At 35.8% G+C, this 15,632-nt stretch overlaps 1 protein-coding gene across 12 annotated transcripts in view; it reads left to right on the plus strand.

Moving 5' to 3' along the window:
- The window catches only part of USP33 (ubiquitin specific peptidase 33), a 36,537-nt gene extending 28,795 nt beyond the window's left edge, over positions 1 to 7,742 (plus strand). For 11 of the 12 annotated variants that reach the window (XM_084528285.1, XM_084528284.1, XM_084528277.1 and 8 more), the window contains 6 exons: positions 301 to 470; positions 1,808 to 1,889; positions 2,917 to 3,025; positions 3,850 to 3,952; positions 4,733 to 4,801; positions 6,653 to 7,742. In XM_084528285.1, the coding sequence (XP_084384411.1) occupies positions 301 to 470; positions 1,808 to 1,889; positions 2,917 to 3,025; positions 3,850 to 3,952; positions 4,733 to 4,801; positions 6,653 to 6,810 (691 nt within the window). In that variant the 3' untranslated portion in view covers positions 6,811 to 7,742. Of the gene's footprint in view, positions 1 to 300; positions 471 to 1,807; positions 1,890 to 2,916; positions 3,033 to 3,849; positions 3,953 to 4,732; positions 4,802 to 6,652 lie in introns of those variants that run through there. The other variant, XM_084528276.1, reaches the window with a different exon arrangement.
- Positions 7,743 to 15,632: the final 7,890 nt, after the last annotated feature.

The following is a 15,632-nucleotide window of genomic DNA, read 5'->3' on the forward strand; positions in this document are numbered from 1 at the left end:
GCTGTAGCTTTGTCAGAAAAAAGGACAAGAATAGACTTGGCAGGAAGTCTAGAGCCCTTTATGCTCTGTACTAAATACTGACTGTTGCAGCACATAATTCTGTGAGGTGAAACTGCTGGTTCTTTGCCACGTGTTTAGATGATGGCTCTAGCTGTTTCTGAAAAGTGTGAGACTTTTCACATGTTAAGTTAACTAGTGTGGGCCCATTTTACTTGAAAATCTAGTTCTCTTTTGCAAAGTGAATTATCTGCATTGTACAAAAACATATATCTCTGTTTATGATTATTATTTCTCTAATAGGAAGAGTAGTGAAGAAGCTCAGAGGGAGAGACGGAGAATATCAGGCCTACTGAATATGATGGAACCAAGTCTTCTCCAATTCTATGTTTCGAGACAGTGGTTGAATAAATTCAAGACTTTTGCGGAGCCAGGACCAATTTCAAATAATGACTTCCTTTGTATGCATGGAGGTGAGGCTGTAACAGTATCATTTAAAAATAATTTGCTTATCAACCTGTAGTTACTCAGGATTTTATACTTGTTTTAATTAAGTAAATTAAGTAGCTTAGTAATTTAATATTATAGCTACTTATCCTTAATGTCTAGGTAAATTTTCATTATTTTAGTAGCCAACTAGTTGGAAACTATACCTAATTATTAGTCCTCCTATTTTTTCCTCTGTGCACTTTTATGTGTAAGCTTTATTGATTCCTTAAAGAGGAACAGTTTGCTACATCTGCTTGTTTGCTAAACAGTTATCTTCCCATTTTTAAAAATCCTGTTATTTTATCATCATCATCCTTAATGCTTAGGTATGCCAATATTTTTCTCAGATATGTGCTAGAAGCAGCAAGAAGGTTTGGAAGATGTGGAACAAGAAATTGGTCTGTTGGAGAGTGTCCAGAACATAGTGTGATAAATAGAGTAGTCATTCTGTATATTTTGCATAAGAGCATAAAAATTTTTCCTTTGTGCTAAGTGCTAATAAAACTAAAAAGAATATTCAAGTAAAATCTGTTTTGTAGAAATGCACGTATCTGTATGGCAACATTCCAGTGAATCACTGTGTGGTGTTCTTATACCTGATTACTAATATAAAATTCATCTGCATTAGATTAGCACTTAGGTGTTGCACCTGCTGCTGAACTGAACATTTAATGTAGGGATACTGTGCCCCTGTAGCCATTTGTATAATATGTATGTGGGAGCACTTTTCGCTGTGTTTTTCCTTCTGCATGGCTACAGCAGATGACTCTTGTTGTACAAGTGTTGCAGCTACTAAATCTTTCCCCATTGAAAAGAATCCCTGCATAACACACAACTGCTTACAATACACTTCAACTCAACACTTCTAATTCTGCAAGCACCTCTATTTCTTCCTCCATTGAATTTTCACTCCTGTCTACCATTCATGCTGTTCAAAGTAATTAAAAAAGGTCTACTGCAAATAAACAGTTTTTGCGTAGACAGTTTTGTAATTCCTATCACCGGTCTTTACCATTTTTAATTGTGTATCTTAGGAAACATTTTGCAATCACTATTTTAAAAGGATTCCAGCTATTTAATCTCTCTTATAGTTTGCTTCTGCTTCTTTAATAAACTTTTCAGCCCCATAAAAAAAAATAAAATTAGGGTGTTCTCTTTGAATACAGTAATGTATTTCAGTATGATAAATCTTGCTTCATGTGTTTTTAAATTCTTTGAACAGGGGGATTGATTTAGAAACCTCTAACACAGTCTATCCCAAAAATTTTTTTTTTGAAACTCTATTTTAAGAAAAAGTCTGTTCCTTTTGTTGCTTCTGCAGGTGTTCCTCCCCACAAAGCTAACTTCATAGAGGACCTAGTTGTCATGCTACCTCAAAATATATGGGATAATCTGTATAGCAGGTATGTTTTATGTTGTAACTGAAAATACCCAGTGATATAGTTTGAGGGTAAATACGTGCCAAGCAGCAAGATAAGGGTTCTTCAGTTAGTGGCTCATAAAAACTTGTGTGCTCATAGTTTAAATTCGAAGTGTCATCTTCAGTGCTGCAATCTAAGTTTGAGAGCAGATATGTTCCAGGCACCAAAATCAGGCTTCTAGGATTAGTGGCTCATTAAAATACATGTACTGTGGGCTCAAAGCTAAGTGAAGGGATGGCAAACTGCCAAATTGTTTAATTTGCTTGTGCAAAGTAATTCTAGAAGCCTAGGTATAGTAGTATGGTACTGAGATAATGATTGAGTATTAAACTAATAAACATGTATGGTATGTGCAAAATAATACAAAGTAGGTCAGAAAAAGTACTCTTTGCAAGAGTTATTTTGAAAGAGCTCTCTGTATCGGCTTCCTGTTCTCTGTTGGCTAGAGGCAGCTTTTCTTTTATGTTGGCTTTGAATCCATAGCCTCAGCTGCCACTATTGCTTCAAAATAACTTAGATATAAATGTTCCAGATTACTACTCCCTACTTTCTGTGTAGGTCACATGTAAGTGCTTGCTTACAAACAAGGAATTCTTAAAAGATGTGTAACAAAAAGCTGCAGAAAACCTTTGCTTACAGACTCTGTGTCACACCTGTATTAAGCATTTTTAGGTGTTAATTTCTGGCCATCGAGGTGCTAAAGGTAAAGGCTTGTTTAAGTTTCAATAGCCACAAGTAGGAGAAATAGGAACAATACAATTTCTAGCATAGTTCCACTTCAGTTAGTCAGAATTTGATTATCGTAGGATAAAGTACAAAATAGTACTAGGAAAATGAATGATGGCATTTATAGATCAGTGTGATTGGCATGTATCAGACTTGAAATAGATATTATAAGAAGCTGACACTTTTGATGTCTACAGGTGTGTGATCCTTTTTACATAGTGTTTTCCACAAGGTTAATGTTGTGTTTATTTGATTTATTTGTTTATTTTTGCTGTCACCACAGGTATGGAGGAGGACCAGCTGTTAACCATCTATATGTTTGTCATACCTGCCAAATAGAGTCTGAAAGACTTGAAAAAAGAAGGAAGAATGAATTGGAGATGTTTATACGGGTAAAAAGTAAACAATTCTTATTCATTCTGCTTTTCAACATACCCAGGTGTTCATGGCTCAGCATAAGGGATTACCAAAAGTGAATGGGTGATTTCTGTATTTAAGTGACTTTATTAAGCAAGTGTATATCTATACAAAATCCCTTTTTTGCTGGCAACAACAATGTTCTTGTGATATCCCATATAATTCTTCATATAGAAATGTACTTTGAGAAGATATTTAATGTGTTTCTTAATTGCATGGAAACTGACTGCAGCCATAGAAGCAGTTGTTCTTAATACACTTCCAGTGATCTGTTCTGTGCAAGCAGAATGCCCTTAGTCTCTGAAAAAGAACAAAATATTAATTTCCTAAAATTTGAATTAGATATTTGAAGAGAGAGATGGAAAAATACATATATTTTTTTAAATATAAATAGGCCTAGATCAATACAAATAAGTTATCATATTTCTCCTACCACTTGAAAGTTCAGCCATTAGAGTAATTATCCAGTAAGGTTTGATGGATAAGCATTTGTACGTAAGAAGAACCAGTCTATTCTACGTCTCATTGCTGTTTCCAGGAGAAAAACCATTCTTGAGTAAAGAATAAGTAATCTCTTTTTAGTATGAATGCTACCACTACATCAAAACCTCACCTCAGGAATTCACCAAGGATCTACTGTTATGATGGCCAGTAGTTCAAAATGTTTTGTAGTAGTGTAGTACTATGTGACATAGAGTATTTAGCCATAATAGAGTGGCTAAAAGAAGGTAGTAATTTAAACAAAAGGAAAAAAAAAAAAAAAAAAGGCCAAAAAAACAAGGATTCTTCTTCTTTCTAGCTTTATAGAGCATTCCAAGAAGAAGAATCTCCATCAACTTTTTACTGCATCAGTATGCAATGGTTCAGAGAATGGGAAGGATTTGTAAAAGGGAAAGACAGTGGTAAGTTGTGCTTTATTTCAAAAAAATTTTTTTTCCACATAGTGGTAATATTTGAGTAAACTTCTACTTCAGTAGAAGCATGCAGGAAGAACAGATAAAGAATGCAACAAAAGCCTATAAAGTATTGAAGACATGTTTGATAGCTTGCATATGTATCTAGGAATCGAATTACAAAACATAATCAGACCTTCTTAGTAATTCACAGGAACAGGTAATGGGATAAGTGTGGGAAAAGCACTATATGTTTGCTGCAAGGGGTGGCAGGAATACTTGCTGTTGGCAGCAGAGGGAAAATTATATGTAGGTATGAGGGAGGATACCTAGATTTTTGCAGTACAAACTGAAAGATAATGCTGTAGTCTCTGCAGAAAGCTGATCTCGCTGTCACAGCATAAACTCATAGATAACAGAATAAAAACTGTAATAATACAACTTTAACATTCTGTTAGAGCCTCTAAAGATTAGAAGTGGAAACATTGATAAAATATTCTACAATCTCATCAGAGCCTGCTTTAGGACAGTTTTGCTAGGGGTAAAAATTAGGATTAATTTATGTTTTTTGTGTTACTTGAAGACTTACTGTAATCATGAATGCTTTGAAAAATTCATCTTAATTACAATTCTGATTAGCTTTTAACAACTTATTACATACTGTTAAGCAGAGAAGAAAGAACAAGCAGTAGACAAACTAGCTGTTTCTCCTTCCATTTGAAAATGGAAACTCCAACCTGCCTTTTATTTCACCTCTCCCAATTTTAATCATTCTTTTTATCACACTAGATCCCCCTGGTCCTATTGATAATGCTAAGATTGCAATAACAAAATGTGGAAATGCTGTGCTAAAACAAGGTAGGTGTCTGATACTGCTGCAGTTTTGGGAACCTTATGATGTATTTGTTGAAGTTCAGTAAATTCATTATGTATTCTTATTTCTAACTGTTATGGTAAAATGGCAATACCTAATGAATCTGTATTCTGCTCTATTTTAGAAAAATCTTAAAAGTAAATTTGGGTTGCAGTTGAGGAAGTGACAGTTACTCCAAGGCCCATTTTTGGGGAGACCATTTTGTTCTTAAATAATACCTATAATAGGCTAGTCTAAGTGCAGGTGAGAGTGTAGAAAACAATACAGAGTAACTTTAAAATGGCTGAAGTGTGCTTTGGTTTTGTATCATTGGTTTTGTTTGAGTTCTCTTTTCTCGGTGTGAATTGGAGGTGCTTGGTTTTTGGCTTTTAGACTGTCACGTATCTCTATGTAGTTACTTGAATCCTGAAATCTAATTTGAATTGAGAGCCACTTCTTATAGAAGGAATAAATCACAGTAAATAAATGCTGTTGCTCATTTTTCTGAGTTATTTACCAATGAGTATTGCAAAAATTTCTCTGATATATCAAGATAGGTTTTTTTTTATTGCTCTTAAGTCAGATGGTTAATGTCATCTATTTGAAACTTGTAGGTACAGAGAGAAAAAAAATCTAATATGAGGACTTTAGACTTCCTATGAAAGCATAATATACATTTCATATACATATATTCATATACATTTTAGCTCAGCTTAAAAAAGAAAAACTAAAAATTGCAGTGTCAAGATTGAGGAAAAAAATAAAAAAGTCAATTTAACTTAATGCCTCAGCATACAGTGGACCTACTGGCAGCCTCTAGACCCAGCATGAATTTCACCAATTGCAAAATGTCAAGAGCATATTTAAAAAGCAATGAAGTCTTGCTCCCATGAGTTTTGCAGGACATTTTAATGATTTAAGCTCTTAACACAGAAATAAAACGCAAGGCTTTAAGTATCTGACTGTTGTTTAGCAACAAGTACAAAAAAAAAATCAGCTTAGAGTCAGTAACTGATAGTAAAATAGGCAGTTGATACCTTGTAACTTCAGCTGTATTGATTCAAATCAGAACTTGGGTAGAAGTTAAGAGTTAATTGCAGCTAGGTTAGTGCAAAGAATGCACTTCGTCTGTGTTGGACAGGTTCCCTCTGTTAAAACCTGGAGGGGCGATATGTTGATGTTCCCTTGCCTCTTGTTGCTCTATAATGTTATGGAGAACCAGAAATGATTGTTGGATGCTGAGCTGAGACAGAAGAGAGACCTCTAGCCAGAGGAATGGGGGAGAAAAAAAGGCAAAGACTTCAGTCAATAAACAAGAAATCAGGCTGACTCATCATGCTGCCACATACATGGAGCATTAGCAGGGCTGTGAGTGCCTTAACAGTGGTTTCTGTCTGTGGTTCTGAGAATTCCACTGTGGCTTGCAAACTTCCATTCTTTACTGTCAATACTAACTTATTTCACACAATAATCTTGAGTCTTTGAACTTTACGCTGTAATTGATGAGACTGCATGTCCTGTTAACATGAATCCTTGCATACTAGCAAGCAGCCTCACAGCTCCCAAGACCCACCAGTTGTTAGCTTGGTGGATAAATATCAGATTAGGTATTTATTAGAGAAACTATGTATTTTATGCTTGATACGTTAAGTATTGGATAGTTTTGGGAGCAGGTAGTTTTAGTAATGAAGAGGTATAAAGTTAACACAAACCATGTCGTTAGGTTTGGTAGCTGGCACAAGGAAAAAATGCAAATTAGATTAGGGTGTTGAATTTGAATTGTATTCTTCTTTCTTTTATTTGTTATGGGTTCCAAAGAATCGTGGAAAAAATTAATTTTTTTAAAATGTTTCCAGGTGCAGATTCTGGACAGATATCTGAAGAAACATGGAATTTTCTTCAGTCAATCTATGGTGGAGGTCCAGAAATTATTCTCAGACCACCTGTTCCTCCGGTAGAACCTGATATCTTGCAGACAGAGGAGAAGATTGAATTAGAAACTCATGGTCTGTAGCTACTGAGGAAAAGATGAATTTGTAAGGAATCCAGCTTCCTTACAAAATGCCCCATATACATTCCTAAAAGTTTTATTCTCTTATGTCTGTTGGAGGCACAGCTCACTGGGCATTACATTAACTACAGAATAGTAAGTTGAAATGTATTATGATTTGTTTAAATGAAGACTGTTTCTCTGTTTTGGAAGGCATGTAGTTTTGTACATTTTGGAGTGTTTGGTAAATGGAAAACACTGTTATTTCTGGACTCTTAAGTTTAAGTCAAAATCATGTTATGTCTTTAGACTTGAAAAATGGGAACAAAATTTTAGAGATGTTACATAACCCTACTGTTTCCTGATTGGGCTTCTGATACCTACAAACTTCTGCCTGTCTTAATTGTACAGCCTTGACAAGCTTAAGTATAAAGGGAGTATATTTTAAATGGATTGCAATCAATGATAAAGGATTTTAATTTCCTAAATGCTCAGGAAAAAAAATTCTCACTTATTTTGCACTGTAAGTATATAAAATGAGTAGTATATAACATCCAAATACTTACCGTATTTGAATGGATCAAACATTAGCATAGATCAAATATTGTTTTAGTCAGCAAATGTCATAACTTATTACCTGCTTAATTTTGCATCGTTAGGCTTCTGTAACTCTATAAACCTGGCTAGAATTAATAGTGTCTGTGACAAAAAGATTTAGTCTTCTCTAGGGTAATGTTTGAGAGCATGAAGTGTGAAATGTAAAATGATTATGGACATGAGTGATATAAATTTCAGAAATTAAATTGTCTGGTCTCTTGAATTACATTCACAGTTGCTTTTGAAGGATTTTATTGTATTGGTAATTTTTCATTGGCATGATGACCTATAATGTCAGAAGCTGGATAAAATGTATATATTGCAAAACTTTACTAAATGAGTCAGATTGGAATGCAGAATGGCACTTGCTCTTTTTTGCCTGATGTTGTTACCAAAAAGCAGCATTATTCAAGGCTGGATCAATAAAAAAAAAAGAAAAAAAAAGAAAAAAAAAAAAAAGAAAACAAAACCTGAAACTCTGGAAGGAGTGTGTGGGGAAAGCTTTTTTTCATGTTTTTCATTTATTCTATCAATACAGAAACTTTTCAAGTAATGCTGTGATACTGCTCCTACACCTATGTATTTCCTGACTACTTTCTGTTTAGGCAATGGTGTTGACGCTTATAGTTCCAAAGTGAGAAACACTGATGTAACATTCTTCCGGATAATGTCATATCTAGTATAAAATCAAACTTGTACTTAAAGCCATTGTGGTGAAAAAGCCACCTATAAGAGTCCTAGACAACGTCCTATAACCTAAAGTACTTGACCATGTTACTAATACGCTGTGTAGGAGTTACCAGTTCTGTCCGAACAGGTGTGAAATCCCAGTAGTTTCCTCAGCCTACCTGAGAAGAGCTAGAACTAAAAACAGATCTCAGCTGAGTTGTGTGTCCTGTTTGAGGAGGGAAAATGAACAGCAGTGCAAAGCCTAGCATGGAAGCGCATGAGGAAAACATTTTTCAAACTTGAACTGTATCACAGGTATCAATTGGCCAGCCAATTTTTAGTTTAGTAATCAGGATAGTGGAAGAGACTGCCTTAGAACTTGTAAGAGAATGAAGGATTGAATGTTGGGGACATTGGCTTCTCAGAGGAGCGAAGCAGTTCTGTGCAATGTATTCTGGCTATTACAGCAGATCAGGCAAAGAGTTAAAATCCAGTGATACCAAACCAAAATATATTCTGGGTAATAGTAACAAAAGCATCAGATGTGAGGCACAGGAGGTAATTACTCTGCTCTGCTTGGTCCTGTGTTTGATGGTGAGATTGTACATCCCAGTTTTGGATGTTGTTGGGTACTAACTGCAAGTTGAGGAGAGATTACATCAGAGAAAAGCAACAAGACTCAGAATACCTAAAAGTGCTTTCACTTAAAAGAATGCTGATGGAAGATGCGAGACTTTGAGTGTGAAAATATTGCTAGATGGTAGTGAATGTTTTTTCCTAGACGAATAGGACTATTTGCCTTAGCTTTAGCAATGGTGACTTGTGCTGGGTTTAGGTAGCCATTGGAACCTAGAAATCAGTCTTCTAGCAGTTCGGTAGAAGTTTTTCCACTGGATGCCTGGGAATCTGTAGTCCAACATAATCTTAAATTGTGATATGCATAAAGCAATAATGAGTACTTCAAACTAGCAGAGCTGTGAAATGCCTGTGTCACCTCTGTGACAGGCATCTTCACACTACAACTGTCATGCTAACAAAAAAAAAAAAAAAGGAAATCCCCCAGTTTGCAAGATGAAATGTGTTTGTGTTTGAGACAATTCCAAAGAGATGACTTGCTTGTTTTTAGCTCTTTCAGAACTTTACAAGGGATTTTATGTCACCGAAATGGAAGTAGCCTTTTAAAATAAGACAGTGTGGGAGAACTCCAGATGGATCACTTGTGTATACTGGCAGGCAGGCAACACTGCAGTGTTTAAAGGAGAAATCTTTACTGTGAAGAGAGGTCCGGTTCACAGCAGAGAAAGAATGCATCTTGGGAAGGGGCTATGGAAATGATTTTTTTCCATAAGCCTTTCACCAGACTTTTTAGATTCTTTGTCCATTTGTTTCCAGTTGAGAAAACATGGCAATGTGTCTGGGTGCCAGGGAAGCTGTCATTTCAAGAAAGGGAAAATTCAGTGGAGGCCTTGTTTGAAGCCTGGGAATCTATATTTGAGCTGTTAAAAGCCTGCTGTTCAGTCTGGGAACTTTAACCCTCTTTTCTGGAGAAAACGGCATGGGAGGTAGGGTACAGCTTACCAGCTGTAAGTTCAATTTGTCTAATTTTTTCAATTTATTTTTTTGCAAGCAGTACAGCTTAATTGTTCATTTGAACCCTCAGGATCCAGAAGAATGCTTCAGATATTGTGTGATATAAGTGAACAGTGTGATTGGACAGAGAAAGGTTAACCAAAAAGCTATTGAATTAGTAGCAAAATAAGGCACTTCCACAGTATATTTCAGAACCAAGTAGTCTGCCTTTTTAATGAAGCAAGTTAGGTGTAAAATTACCCCTTGTCATTGGGATGTCTTATTGACTTAAAAGCCAATCTCTTCCTTTCCTGTAAATGGAATTTTAGGAAACAAAGGAAGTTCTGGAGATGCTTGTGATGCAAATTCGTTTTTTGTTAGTCCAGAAAACTTTTTCCAAATAGAGTACAAATTAGTCCAGTATCTAGGGATGGTGATGTGTGTATATACCAATATATGTATGTATACATAAAATGACATGCAGTCTATTTCTCCTGTTCCTTAATTGACCTTTGGCTGGAGGCACTACAGTAATTATTTTTAGTTCTACGCTGGAATAGTGATCTTGAGTAGACACATCAGATAAACGATAATAAATGCCGTAATGGGTGTCAGTCTTCCTATCAGTAATGGCCAGAAAGTTTGGGTAAGCTAGACTTAATACACTGTTCAATAATTGTGTCAAGAGAAGAAAGGTAATCAAGCTCAGAATACATTTTGGTAACTGCATATTTTGAGTAGTATTATCATTGCCAGCTGTTGAGATGCCTGAATGTAGCAAAAACAATTTTTTAGGTATCTTCTGGTATGTATTTGACAAAAATTGCTGTAAGGCAGCATCCCTTTGGTAAGAAATCTGCTAAATCTGAATTCAAGAGAAAATAGCCACACCCTTTGTTGCTACATGTCCCCAACCATGATAAGGAGATGTTGCATTTGAATTTTACTGCTCTGTGTAGATACTGTACTGTGACTTGCAAACCTATTATATGCAGCTGCATCAATGGAACCTACTTTACTTAGTTTTTTATTTAATTAATTTTCCCCAATGATACTATATATTTTATATGGAAGTTCAAGTCTGTTTAGCTTGGTCTGGGAGTTGCATAGTCACATGGGAATACTTACTGTTCTATTGATAGAGCCAGGCTGATAGGAATTAACTTCTGACCAAGCTATAAAAGTAGAGATGTCAGCCAACTGCAGCCAACAAGTAGTAGTGTGTTAGTCCCTAATCTGGAGGCTAATTTGGATAACACTCACAGAAGTCTGCCCTTTCAGCAGAGTGCAACGCTTAGTGACATCTGGAAGAATTTATATTTAGAGCCTTTTGTAAATGTGTATAATCCTGTATTTCATTAGAGAGCCCCAGAGCGGGGTAATTTCATATAACTAGCTGTTGAGTTAGTAGTATGTCCTAGTGGCACTGGGATATCAGCATAAAGAGTTGAAAATACCCTTGGCTAAAAAGTATGTTAGGTGGATGAAACATTTTTAATTTGTGGAACAAAAGTTAAATATGCCCATCTAGGCCTGATTTTTTTTCTTATGCAATCTGGTGTAATTCGATGTGTGATGATCATGCATTATGTAAGAAACCTGATTTTCAGATTCAAAACTTATAAACTGTTTGGCTTTTGGCAACACAAGATATTTTAGGATTTCTTAAAAGGACTAAATCCAAGAAGCTTCTTTCCTGTTTGTATTATAGGCATTTGTTTATAATGATATTCATCATATAAGTTCATTCGGAAAAGCAAATGTGAGATTTTGAAAATTTACAGGAAAACTTTAAAATTATCTAAGGGGGCAAATAGATTCTTCAAATTCATCACAGAACCATTTTACACTGAACTAAGAAAATCCTGTTCCATTTATTCCTTTTGAATTCCCTATATACATCTGGCTTATTGCAGTCTAAGCAGTTTTCTCACTGAAAACCTTTCAGCTCTTCATTTTGCCCAGGAAATGAGTAAAACAACTAGGCTTTTTCATTCTTCCAAACAGATGGCTTTTCTGGCTTCCCTCTATGCTTAAGCCATCCAGAGCTGACAATTAGTAGCAGGAAGCAAAGTAAGAGTTCTAGACTTCTGAAGTATCACAAAGGACAAATTGCTTTCAACATTATTTCACAGAAATTATCTGGTTGCAAACAAACTTTGTTTATTTTGGGGTATTGGAAAATATTCCTTCGTGGTAAGGAAAAAAAATTAGGCTGTTTTCACAATCAGAGGAAAAACATAACTTATTTTCTTGCATGTGTTCTGTAATAGATACTGCTGTTTAAAACTTGTGCCTTGGTTTTAATTGATAGCATCAGTCTAGCTTTCAGCCATTCAACAAGGTGATAAGGTGCTTTTCTCCATGAAAAAATTGTGAACACTGCCATATCATAAGATAAAATGTCACCTTTTTATAATACATCTAACATTACAGATGTTTGCTGGCAATACCTGAGTCATGTATTTCATAGAAAGTTGGTACGTTTGTCACAAACCGTTACTCTCTTCTAAATGTTTCAGCTGAGCATGCAGATAAAAAAAAAAAAAAAAAAAAAAAGTCAATTTGTGAGAAGCAGCTCACTAATGCCTGATAGGTTTTATGGATCATTAGCAGTATTACAGGCTTGAAGAGTTAAAAGTGCTGTGTATGGGTAGATGAGTGGATTTAAGAAAATACAATAGGATGTTGATCACTCCAATAGAAAGTGAAGTTGGAGTAATAGGAATACGCTGGTGGTTATGCAGTTCTGTTATGCCTTTATGCAATGCAAGTGAATCTCAATCACTTATTTTTCTTATAAGCTAGTCATTTGTTCAGTAGCAGGGTAGGTGCAAAAAAAGCGGTCACCCATCCCCAAAGTGTTTACATAATATAAATGAAGTTGAGATGGTATCTTCCAAACATGTGTAACAAACGTATATCCTTTCCAGACCTGTTCGTCCCTTCTCACTTGGAACTCACAAAGAATTTATTATATATTAAGAATTTCAGTAAGTTCCATTTTTGGAATTACCACATACAAAAGTAAATCTTAAAGTACTTTGTTGAGAATAAAGAGGGCAGAGGAGAAGAGGAGACATTTGGTTCCCACAAGTAAGCAAAAACCTAGCTTAAAATAACAGGCAGCAGTCAAGAATGAAAAATAGCAACCGTCTCTTATCTCAAAGAAAAATGCCAAGACCTTTTCATTTTAATTTTGTTAAGTTTTGCCCAGAAATTAATATTTTCTAGGTGACTAATTTTGTTCTATCGTGTGTGTTTTTTGAATGTATGCTCTGAGACAAGATGTCCTGATACAAGGTGATACATTGCCTTTTTATCCTCCCTACCGTGTTCCCCCCCCCCAGTCTGTGGGTGTCTGTTAAAATGCCAAACCCAAATGAACTGAGATGCAACACGTGCTCATCTTGTGAATGCATGTTCATTTTAACAAAAGCACACACCTTCTTCTGGTTAGTACCATGAGTAAGATTACTTAGAGATTTTAAGCTGTAGCAAAATAAATGCACTCAGCCATTAATCCATTTGGGCAGTATTTTCAGTAAAATTTCTAGTCTATTTCCGAGTTCTAATATTTATACTGACTTTGATTTTCAATCTGGAATTTTTTTTTTAAATAATGCACCAAAATGTAGCTAACATACGTATCTAACTTTGATGCCTCTTCTGAAATGAGAAGCAGCCATTTAAATGGGAGTATCTCATAAGCAAGGAGTGGTTGCGTGCACTGAATGTAGCCAAATGAATTTTATTGGGAGAGATACCTACTGGTTCTATTTAACTGTAACTTTCTGGACCAATTTGGATTAGATTGCCCCTACTTTAAATACATGGGCAAAAGATGGAAATAAACTAATAATTCCCTAAATGTGTTTAACTTATATGATTGGCAGCTTGATTTTACAGTGTCATACATGAAATCCTTCAACAATCACAGTGAACTCCACAGTAGTCTGTGTGGGGCTTAAGACTCCTAAATAGTTTTAAGAGCATGTAAATTATCAAGGCTGGAGATCATTCTGTTTAATAAAAATTAAAAATCTATTTTCTTAAAAATTGTAATTTAAGTTGTTTCCATAAAACAAAGTGACATAAAACCAAGCATTGCTCATTTATGGCTCATGTGGATTTATTTTGAATAGATGTTAGACCATGTGACCATGTATTTGAAGTAATGGAAATATTTTTTTTTTTAATACTATATTAGTGAACTGATAAAATTGTTAATTTTAGTAAGTTCTAGCAAAAACCTTTACAGTCTCCAATGTAAACTGACCACTGAAGGTACACCTAAATGAGGCAGTAGAGTACCTCCTCGGGCAGAACTTTTTTGGGACACAAAGCAACTTTATCTAAAGCATTTTGCCTCAGGTAATAACATTGAAAATGCTTTTCTGTTGTTTTTGGTATTAAGGGAAACCCTAGCCTTTCTCATGTTTGTTTTCTATGTATGGCTGCATGACTGAGAGAAATGTTTAGGGCTCTCCAGGGATTACAGCAGGCAGAGCTGAGCAGCAAAATACAGGACTTCTAATGCTGAAAGCAGGTAGTGATTCTATGATACATACTTAAATAAATGTGTTAAAATTTAACACTCTTAAAAATGTTATTGTCTTAAACTCAAGCTTCTCTATTATATCTTTAAGCTATATTTTATAACTATCTTTTTTTTTTTTTTTTTTTAAATTCTTGAGAATGTAAATGTCTTGTGGTTTCTCTCAGAAAAACTGCAAATACAAAATCCAAAAAGTCACCTATAAACTATTCACAAACAAAATACTGAGTTGGCAAACTAATTAGTGCAGAGATTTCTGGCTGTTGTGTTCAGCCAATGCTCATCCAGTCCAGGGTGGTTTATTAGGTTTGGGCAGTACTGTGGAAGCTGACACTATTCAACCTAAGCTGGCTTCAGGAAGAGTCTCTGCTCTTGTCCAGGACTTACTGTGCAGCCACCCAAGTAATTCCACACAAACCTGCCAGTCCAATCAGCTGGCCTTGAGTCAGAGTAAATAAGCCTGAGCTGAACTTTGGAGAAGAATTCAGCTCTAATCTCCCTCCTGCGTGCCTTTTTTACATCTAGAGCAGCACCCAAGAACACAAACCCTATGTTTAATTGTGGCGTCAGGCAGCAAGCAGTAGCAGTTTGCTAATGCATTTCCTGGAGTGTGCTATGAGGATAACGAGAGTGGCTGTCACAGAACTAACTAGCTGTCCCTAGGATCAACTCATTTGTGCTGAAGTGTGAAGGGCAAACTTTGTTAATCTTTTTGTTACAAAAAAAAAAAAACAAAAAAAATATATTTGCTTTATTAATACGCTACTTCAGATTAAATAGGAAAAACGATGATGCTGTTTGATGGATTGAAATAGGTTGAAACAATGATACTACCTTTGAAAGCATGAGGCATGGAACAGCTCCATCAGTATCTGGCCTTGTTGTCCTAGGCAGAGCTTAGAGCACAAATGTGAGCTGGGTTTCAGTTAAGTGGTGGTAATAAAGCAGCTCGTTGTGTAGCAAGTAGTGACTTGGAGGGGGGGGGAGGCGGATTAGTATTTTTAGCTTGTCTTTCTATAACATGATGGAAAGACATTAGCATCGTTTTCCGTTGATCAGAGTAGGTTTTTACTGCCACCATTGACAAAGGTGGAAAAATTTTATTGCCCTACACATTACCCAAGGCTGCCCATAATAAATATAGTTACCCATTACTAGTACAAGACACAAGTTGTTGCACAGAGAAAAGGGTGGCCCCAAGACTTTGCATTGGATTAAGTTTGGTAGGTTACATGAGGAGCAAGGAAGACTGTGGAAGGAGAAACATATCAGAGCAATGTGATGCTGCTAGGCAGGAGTAGGTGGGTTCCTTTGTACTTCGGAATTACTCAGAAGCTACTATAGGATCTTGCAGGAAAGGGGCAGCCAGATAGCAAGAGCACATGGAAGAGAATTTGAACCGTGGGGATAAGAGAATCGAACCAGCGTTGTATCCAACCAGCTCCAAACAAAG

The sequence above is a fragment of the Aythya ferina genome (genome assembly GCF_964211825.1).
Source record: "Aythya ferina genome assembly, chromosome: 8".
Taxonomy (NCBI): domain Eukaryota; kingdom Metazoa; phylum Chordata; class Aves; order Anseriformes; family Anatidae; genus Aythya; species Aythya ferina.